General features: G+C 36.1%; 1 protein-coding gene across 1 annotated transcript in view; it reads right to left on the bottom strand.

Annotated features, from left to right (window-relative positions):
• EXD1 (exonuclease 3'-5' domain containing 1) overlaps positions 2,794-9,261 on the bottom strand; it is a 38,400-nt gene continuing 31,932 nt past the window's right edge. Inside the window, 2 exon segments of the mRNA XM_013966986.2 lie at positions 2,794-2,911; positions 2,913-3,451. Of these exon segments, the coding sequence (XP_013822440.2) occupies positions 2,794-2,911; positions 2,913-3,451 (657 nt within the window).

The raw sequence follows: 9,261 nt of genomic DNA, 5'->3' as shown, positions 1-9,261 counted from the left end.
TGTAGAGATAGAGAATGAGACATAAAATTGACAGAAAAGTACCAAAATGTTAGGCAGGGTTGTTTAATATGGGATGATTGTTGAGTACTTTTTTTCTCTTTATTTTCTAAATTTTCTGTAAGGTATTTATTGATGTTACCTTTATAATAAATGCATTTTTATAAGTATACCAGGATAATCATCCTTAGGTCTCCAAGTTTCCACTAGGTCTTATCTTGGCTTTCTGCTGAGACTTGCCTCATGTCAAAACAATGATAGGCCTATATATAGTGCATTAAAATTCTACTGTGTAATATTAGGATTTACCAAGCCCATAGCCAGATCCCAGGCAAAGCTGCTGCAATGATTTTTCACACTATAGTTGAAAGAACATTGAATGGACCAAGAAGCAAGAAACATTGTTTCTATTCTCAGAGCAGGATCCTTCTTCAGGGAACTCATTCAATTCTGTTTCCTAATTCCTAAGCCAAAAGGATAGATTGCTTGTGAGACTCTCTAACTGCAGATCATATACTGAAAGGTCAGCTCAGAAAGGTGAGATCTGAGTAGGACAGATGTAGAAACTTGGTGCAGAATGAAGCAAGACTCCAAGAGAGTTTGGGAAAGCACACAGTATGGTTTATGAACTCTCACCTAGAAAAATACTGAGTAAGAACTCAATGAGTTGGGTCAAGAGCCAAAGATTTCCCAAAATTCTGAGCAAACTTTAGACATCTGAGTAATGGCACAGAGCATTGACAACAGGGCTTGAATCACCCAAGAATTCTTGTACATTCTTTTCAGGAAGGGACAGAGTTTCATGGTAGGATCTGACCACATGGAATTTAAGTAGGGACTCCGGGCTAGAATGGAGAAATGTATGGTGAAAAATGCAGTTCCAGTTATATAAGTGTTTCACTAAGAAAATACTACACTGAAACCCAAAAGTTTCCTTTAGTTCTGGGAGTCAAAGTACTTCTCAAAATAGCGCTGTCCATTAGAATTTGTTGAAATGATGGAAATGTTCTGTATTTGTGATATTCAATACAGCTACCCAGGTAGCTCCTGATTATATGAAACTATTGAGTAGCCAAGTAGTAGCCACTGGGTTTATGGAAACATATAGCAAGTGCAACTGAATTTTTATTTCATTTAATCAATTTAATTTAATTTTAAATGTAAATAGCCACATATAGCTAGTGGCTACCATATTGAGCAGTACAGCAAAGGTCCAACAGAATCCTGTTGTTCTTTATAGTCATAGAACATAAGTAATGAAAAAATTCTTTTTTTAGATATGAAGAACATGACATTTTTCTTTGTAGCCTGTATACAAACATGTATAAATGTCATGTGTGGTATGGTTCCATAAGGTGCTAAATCAGTTCTACATATTTCACAGAAATCCATGCCCTTCCCAGAGTAAACCTAGATGAACCACTTTCTGGGATCAACCTGAAAATGCATTCATCCAAGATGAACCAGAAATCACCTTTGCTCCAAATGAGCTTCTAAACTATGGACAAAGTGAGACATAGCACCCACAAGGCTGAGCTGACAGCTCTTAGGCCTGCCTTCATCTTAAGCTCAGGCCAGATCTGGGCTCTGGGGTTTGGAAGGCACAGCAGGACGTTCTTTCAGTGGTACTCACAACAGAATCAATGAGCACAGACAAGGATGTTCCTAACTGAAGACTGTCTCTACGTTTTCCCTAAGTGCAATAAATAATAGACGGCTGTATAGCAGTCAAATTAGCAAATTTCTAGGGAATTCCCTGCTGAACCAATAGTTAGGGCTAGGCACTTTCACTGTTGGAGCCCCGATTCGATCCCTGGTCAAGGAACCAGAATTCTACAAGCTGTGTAGTGTGGACAAAAAAAAAAAAGATTTCTACCCCAGATTCTAGACTTAGAAATGCAGAAACATTCCAATTTATTCCTGCTGCTGCTGCTGCTGCTACCCTGACACAATGAAGAAAAGTGAGAGATAACCTAATGCCAAAACAGGTTTATTGCTTATTATACACAAAAGAATGTGAGCAACTTGCAAGTATTCAACATAAAAAGACTCAGGACAACTTGCCTTCTTTTCACCCTAAGAAAGCATACCATCTCCAGGCAAACAGAGTGCAATCAAAACTTCAAGTTTACATAATAGACATACTTTAAAGAAGTCCCTGCTTTTTAGGGAAAAGGAGAAAATTGTCTAAAAGTAAATGAAATGAAAAGAAACTAGAATAGTTATACTGATTCCTGTAGTAACATTAACTATTGTTTGTCTATAACATAAGACAGACTGAAAATTTAAATTGAAAAATAAAGTTGGATTTTTCAGCTTTATTGAAGTATACCTGATAAACTTACTTATTAGTATTTTAAAAAGGAAAAAAGTTCTGATAAACTTGTTGAGTATCATTTTTTTTAAACTTCTGGCTAAGAGTTTTATCAACCCCCTTCAAACCAAAAAATACAACAAAAAAATTTAAAGTATAGGTTCTTCCAGACACTAAGTCCAAAATTTTTCCCTTCTTCAAATCTTTTAAACCCAAATTATGAGAAATAATTTAGTCTGGCCACAGGGAACATTTCTACAGAATGACATAATCAGAAAATCTACTTCTTCCATTATTTAACTTATTCATTCCTATCCTAATCAAATTCCAGGAATACAGAAAGTAAGAGGATGCAATTTTCCCTAAAGGCTGTGACTGAGGCAAAACTGAATTTACAACATGAGAAACTTAAGCACTGAGGAAGGCCCTGATGACAGAGGAAATAAACCACCTTAATGGCCTCAAAAACAAATTGCAGATCTCTAAGGCAGATTGGGAGAATCTGGATTTAACCAGGAATCAGTCTTTTCCGAAGCTGGGCAGGGAGGAAGCGTGGGAAGCACAGCTTTTCTAAAAGGATGAAAAATGTCACTTGGAGACTCTGGTTTCCTGAGGAAGGGAAGGAGACACTGAAACATCTTGTTTTGTACCTTTTAGATCTTCCTTGTTTTCCGCCATCAATAACTGTTCTATCTCCTCTTTCAAAGATAAACTTGTCTGAAACTCTTGTTTAGGTATCTTGAGATGTTTTTTTTGAGTTATTCTCTGGTCTTTAACCCCCTCTGACTCAGGATAATTTAGGTTGTAACTGGAATCCTCGCTGGCATCTTCCTTTGGGGGAAGTAGATATTGAGGCTCTACTGTGGTTTGTTTACTCTTAGATTCTTCTTTCAGTAAATTTACATCCTCATGAGATGTAATATTTGGGGCTTTATCTTGTGTAGAATTTTTACAAAGTAAGAAACCTCGTACCTTTCCCTCTTTCCCTGCTATCTCTGTCACTGATTTCTTTGGATGTAGTACTGTCCTTATTAGGAGTCCCTGAGCATTTACTCTATATTCCTTTGCCGCTCGCTCTCTGCGCTGCTTCTGGAAGTCCTGGAGTTGAAGCAGTTCCTCCGGGAGCTCCATACATGTAGGCTAAGAAAGAAAATTAACACAAGTCTACTATAACTAAACTTCTAAACATAGCCCTTAAAATCACTTCTACTGAACAATATTTGGCAAGCAAGCATCTATTCAAATGTGTTCTTATGGCACCCTCTAGTGTCTTCAATTATAGTAGTATTATTTTTTGAGTAATTTAAATATGTTGAATCCAGTTTTGTATGTTGTGCATGTGTGTATACATAAAGATTATATGAAAAAAGTAAGGGTCCATTCCAATCTTGCCCCAACTGCCTTAGCAGGTATACCCTGTAAAAAGCAGCTGCTTGTGAACCTCCCAGAGACAGTCTTTGCATATTTGATTTCTTACTAAATATCTTTTCATTGGATTTTATTTTTCAATTTTTATTTTCCTCCAACTTTTTATTTTGATAACTCTAAAAATATTTTATATAAATGGCAATATTATATTTTTTCCATCTTGATTTTTCCAACTAAGAAAATCTGTCTTAAGAGATTTTTCCATGTTGGCAATTTTAATGGCTGTATGGATATACCATAATTTGTTTAACCAAACTGTTATGGATGGATATTTGGGTTGTTTCCAGTATCTTGTCATCACATAAATGCTACAATAAAGGATATATTAAGAAAATGTGCTCTCTGTTATGAGACAATTTTTCCCAAGTTGCTTGCCCTTTGACTTTGTTCACAGTATTTTCACTATATAAAATTTTTGAAGTCAAATTTATTTATCTTTTTTGAATTCTGAGTATTTCTGTTGTGTAGAAAAGCATTCTCTCCAACAATTCAATAGCAAAAAAATAATTAATTTAAAAGTGAGCAAAGGACTTGAATAGACAATTTTCCAAAGAAGATATTTAGATGGATAACAGGTACATGAAAAGGTGCTCAATATCACTATTCATCAGGGAAATGAAATCAAAACCACAATGAGATATTATTATTAACATTTCTTAAGATGCCTATTATCAAAAATACAGAAAACAAGTATTGGTGAGAATGTGGAACAAAGGGAACTCTCATACACTGTTGAGAGGAATGTAAACTGGCACAGCTACTATGGGAAGCAGTATGGAGGCTTCTCAAAAAATTAAAAATAGAACTATTATATGGTCCAGCAATCCTATGTCTGGGTATATATTTGAAGGATTATGAAAACAGGACCGCAAAGAGACAGGTACATTCCTTGTTTACTGTGTCATTATTAACAATGGTCAAGAAATGTAAACAACCTGTGGCTATCAACAGACAAATGAATAAAGATGTGGTGTATATATACACACACAATAGAATATTATCCAGCCATTAAAAAGAAGGAAGTCCTGCCATTTGCAATAATATATTTGAACCTGGAGGGTTATGCTAAGTGAAATAAGCCAGAGAGATAAAGACAAATGATGCATGGAATCACTGATAGATGAAACCTTAAAAAAAAAAAAGCACCAAACATGTTACTTCTTAAAAATAGAAAATAAAATGGTGGTTCCCAGGTGTTGAAGGAAAGGGAAATGGGAAGATGTCAGTCAGAGAGTAAAAACTTTCAGTTTTAAGAAGAATAAGTTCTGGGGATCTAATGTACAGCATAGTTACTATAGTTAATACTTGAAAGTTGCTGAGAGTATATGTTAAACATTCTCAGCACACACATAGAAAAAAGGTAGCCATGAGGTGATAGATGTGTTAATTATTTTAATCTTGGTAATGATTCCACAATGTATATTGTATCATAATGATGTACACTTTCAGTTTAGTTCAGTTCAGTCCCTCAGTCGTGTCCGACTCTTTGCGACCCCATAGACCACAGCACGCCAGGCCTCCCTGTCCATCACCAACTCCCAGAGTTTACTCAAACTCATGTCCATTGAGTCAGTGATGCCATCCAACCATCTCATCCTCTGTCGTGCCCTTCTCCTCCTGCCTTCAATCTTTCCATCATCAGGGTCTTTTCAAATGAGTCAGCTCTTCACATCAGGTGGCCAAAGTATTGGAGTTTAGCTTCAACATCAGTCCTTCCAATGAATATTCAGGGCTGATTTCCTTTAGGATGGACTGGTTGGATCTCCTTGCAGTCCAAGGGACTCTCAAGAGTCTTCTCCAACACCACAGTTCAAAAGCGTCAATTATTTGGTGCTCAGCTACCTTAATAGTCCAACTCTCACATCCATATATGACTACTGGAAAAACCATAGCTTTGACTAGACGGACCTTTGTTGGCAAAGTAATGTCTCTGCTTTTTAATATGCTATCTAGGTTGGTCATAACTTTTCTTCCAAGGAGTAAGCATCTTTTAATTTCATGACTGCAGTCACCATCTGCAGTGATTTTGGAGCCCCCGAAAATAAAGTCTGCCACTGTTTCCACTGTTTCCTCACCTATTTGCCATGTTCTTAGTTTTCTGAATGTTGAGCTTTAAGCCAACTTTTTCACTCTCATCTTCCACTTTCATCAAGAGGCTCTTTAGTTCTTCACCTTCTGCCATTGATGTACTATGCATATAAGTTAAATAAGCAGGGTGACAATAGATAGCCTTGATGTACTCCTTTTCCTATTTGAAACCAGTCTGTTGTTCCATGTCCAGTTCTAACTGTTGCTTCCTGACCTGCATTCAGATTTCTCAAGAGTCAGGTCAGGTGGTCTGGTATTCCCTCTTTCAGAGGGAATTTTCTTTCAGAATTTTCCAGTTTGTGGTCATCCACACAAAAGCTTTGGCAAAATCAATAAAGCAGAAATATATGTTTTTTCTGGAACTCTTTTGCTTTTTCAATGATCCAGCAGATGTTGGCAATTTGACCTCTGGTTCCTCTGCCTTTTCTAAAACCAGCTTGAACATCTGGAAGTTCACAGTTCACATATTGTTGAAGCCTGGCTTGGAGAATTTTGAGCATTACTTTAATAGCATGTGAGATGAGTCCAACTGTGCGGTAGTTTGAGCATTCTTTAGCATTGCCTTTCTTTAGGACTGGAATGAAAACTGACCTTTTCCAGTCCTGTGGCCACTGCTGAGTTTTCCAAATTTGCTGGCATATTGAGTGCAGCACTTTCACAGCATCATCTTTCAGGATTTGAAATAGCTCTACTGGAATTCCATCACCTCCACTAGCTTTGTTCGTGGTGATGCTTCCTAAGGCCCACTTGACTTCACAGTCCAGGATGTCTGGCTCTAGGTGAGTGATCACACCATTGTGATCATCTGGGTCATGAAGATTTTTTTTGTAAGTTCTTCTGTGCATTCTTGCCACCTCTTAATATATTCTGGTTCTGTTAGGTCCATACAATTTCTGTCCTTTATTGTGCCCATCTTTGCATGAAATGTTCCCTTGTATCTCTAATTTTCTTGAAGAGACCTTTACTCTTTCCCATTCTATTGTTTTCCTCTATTTGTTTGCACTGATCACTGAGGAAGGCTTTCTTATCTCTCCTTGCTATTCTTTAGAACTCTGCATTTAAATGGGTATATCTTTCCTTTTCTCCTTTGCTTTTTACTTTTCTTCTTTTCACAGCTATTTGTGTAAGACCTCCTCAGAGAGCCATTTTGCTTTCTTGCATTTCTTTTTCTTGCGGATGGTCTTCATCCCTGTCTCCTGTACAATGTCACGAACCTCCATCCATAGTTCTTCAGGCACTCTGTCTATCAGATCTAGTCCCTTGAATCTATTTGTCACTTCCACTGTATAATTGTAAGGGATTTGATTTAGGTCATATCTGAATGGCCTAGTGGTTTTCCCCATTTTCTTCAATTTAAGTCTGAATTTGGCAATAAGGAGTTCATGATCTGAGCCACAGTCAGCTCCTGGTCTTATTTCTGCTGACTGTATAGAGCTTCTCCATCTTTGGCTGCAAAGAATATAATCAATCTGATTTCGGTATTGCCCATCTGGTCATGTCTATGTGTAGAGTCTTCTCTTGTGTTGTTAAAAGAGGGTGTTTGCTATGACCAGTGCATTTTGGCAAAACTCTATTAGCCTTTGTCCTGCTTCATTCTGTACTCCAAGGCCAAATTTGTCTGTTACTCCAGGTGTTTCTTGACTTCCTACTCTTGCATTCCAGTCCCCTATAATGAAAAGGACATCTTTTTCTAGAAGGACATCTAGTTCTAGAAGGTCTTGTAGGTCTTCATATAATTGTTCAACTTCAGTTTCTTCAGCATTACTGTTTGGGGGATAGACTTAGATTACTATGATATTGAGTGGTTTGGTTTGGAAACGAACAGAGATCATTCTGTTGTTTTTGAGATTGCATCCAAGTACTGCATTTTGGACTCTTTTGTTGACTTTAAGTATAAATAATTTTGTCAACTCTTCCTCGATAAAGTTGGTGAAGACATTTTCCTACTGTGAGATAATTTTCTTTTAATACTTTTTGCCAATAATTTCATGATTCCATTTTTTATATAAATACTTGATCTATGGGATTTACTGCAGCAAAAGATGTAACAATACAACTCTGATTCTCCTCCTTCCACAATGGTTAGTCAACTGTCTAAAGCCATTTACTAAATAATCTTTTTCTCACTAGATATTCTACCTTTATCCCAATCATTACTGATATATATGAGATCTATGTTGGGGTTCTCTCCTCTCTTCCACTTATCTGCCTATACATGTATCGCTGACATTTAACGTAGACATATAATATGTTTTAATATCTGACAGGACTATTCTTTATGCTTATCTATCCCTATAAACATTATAATCACAGTTTACCAAAATAATTAGTTTTAATATTTTTCCTAGAATAAAGTTAAATTTAAAAGTTAATTCAGGAATAATTGATAGGCAAAAATATTTAATGTCCCCACACATTTAAATCCTCTTTTACACCATTCAGTAATACTTTAACATTTTTTTCATCTCTATATAATCTATTTTTTGTTACAATTATAAATGAAGGTTTGTCTCCCATTATATTCTCTAGCTGTATAAATGGGTATAGGAAAGCTATTAATTTTATATTATATTTATACCCTTTACTAAATTGCCTTTTTGTTTGTGGCAGTCTTTTCCAGTCGATTCTCTTTAGTATTCGAATGTATCATGAGCAAGTCATAATTCTTGTTCCTCATGTTCAGTTTTTATAGCTCATTTTTTTTCCTAATCCCACTGGCTAATAGCTTCAGAAACTACTAAAGTAGTGGTTATAGTCACGAATTTTGTATTTTTCTTAATATTAATGTTCCTAATCAAATATTATATGGTCTTCTTATTTGAGATATGTTTTATCATGTTAAAAGTATCTATTCCAACTTTAGTCAACAATGTACATAGAAAATTATCAAATTTTTTCAGCAAATAACAGTGAGAGTAAAATATTAAAAAGATAAAAAACTGTCCTTTACAGTGATAAATGAAAAACATTAAAATTCTCCAATCAAACTAACTATACAAGGACTTTCATGTTGTTCTTTTCGTGTTAAACAGTGAGAGCAAAATACATAAAAGTTGCAAAATAACCTTCTCAGCATTTATGAGATAATCATAAGACATTCTTGGCCCTAGTAAAATACTGAATTTAACATAATATAGTCTCTTGGTCATGTCCAACTCTTTGTGACCCCATGGACTGTAGCCTGCCAGCCTTCTCTGTCCATCGGGATTCTCCAGGCAAGAATACTGGAATGGGTTGCCATGCCTTCCTCCAGAGGATCTTCCCAACTCAGGTATCAAACCCAGGTCTTCCGCATTGCAAGCAGATTCTTTACCGTCTGAGCCACTGAGGAAGCCCATAATATTTTCTATCAATTACTAAATATTATGAACATAATATTAAAGCATGCTTGTAACTATAATCCAGAGACATATTAATAGAATAGAAAAGTATAG

This window comes from Capra hircus, chromosome 10 (assembly GCF_001704415.2).
Source record: "Capra hircus breed San Clemente chromosome 10, ASM170441v1, whole genome shotgun sequence".
NCBI lineage: Eukaryota > Metazoa > Chordata > Mammalia > Artiodactyla > Bovidae > Capra > Capra hircus.
The sequence above is the reverse complement of the archived record's forward strand: the minus strand, read 5'-3'. Positions and strand labels throughout refer to the sequence as shown.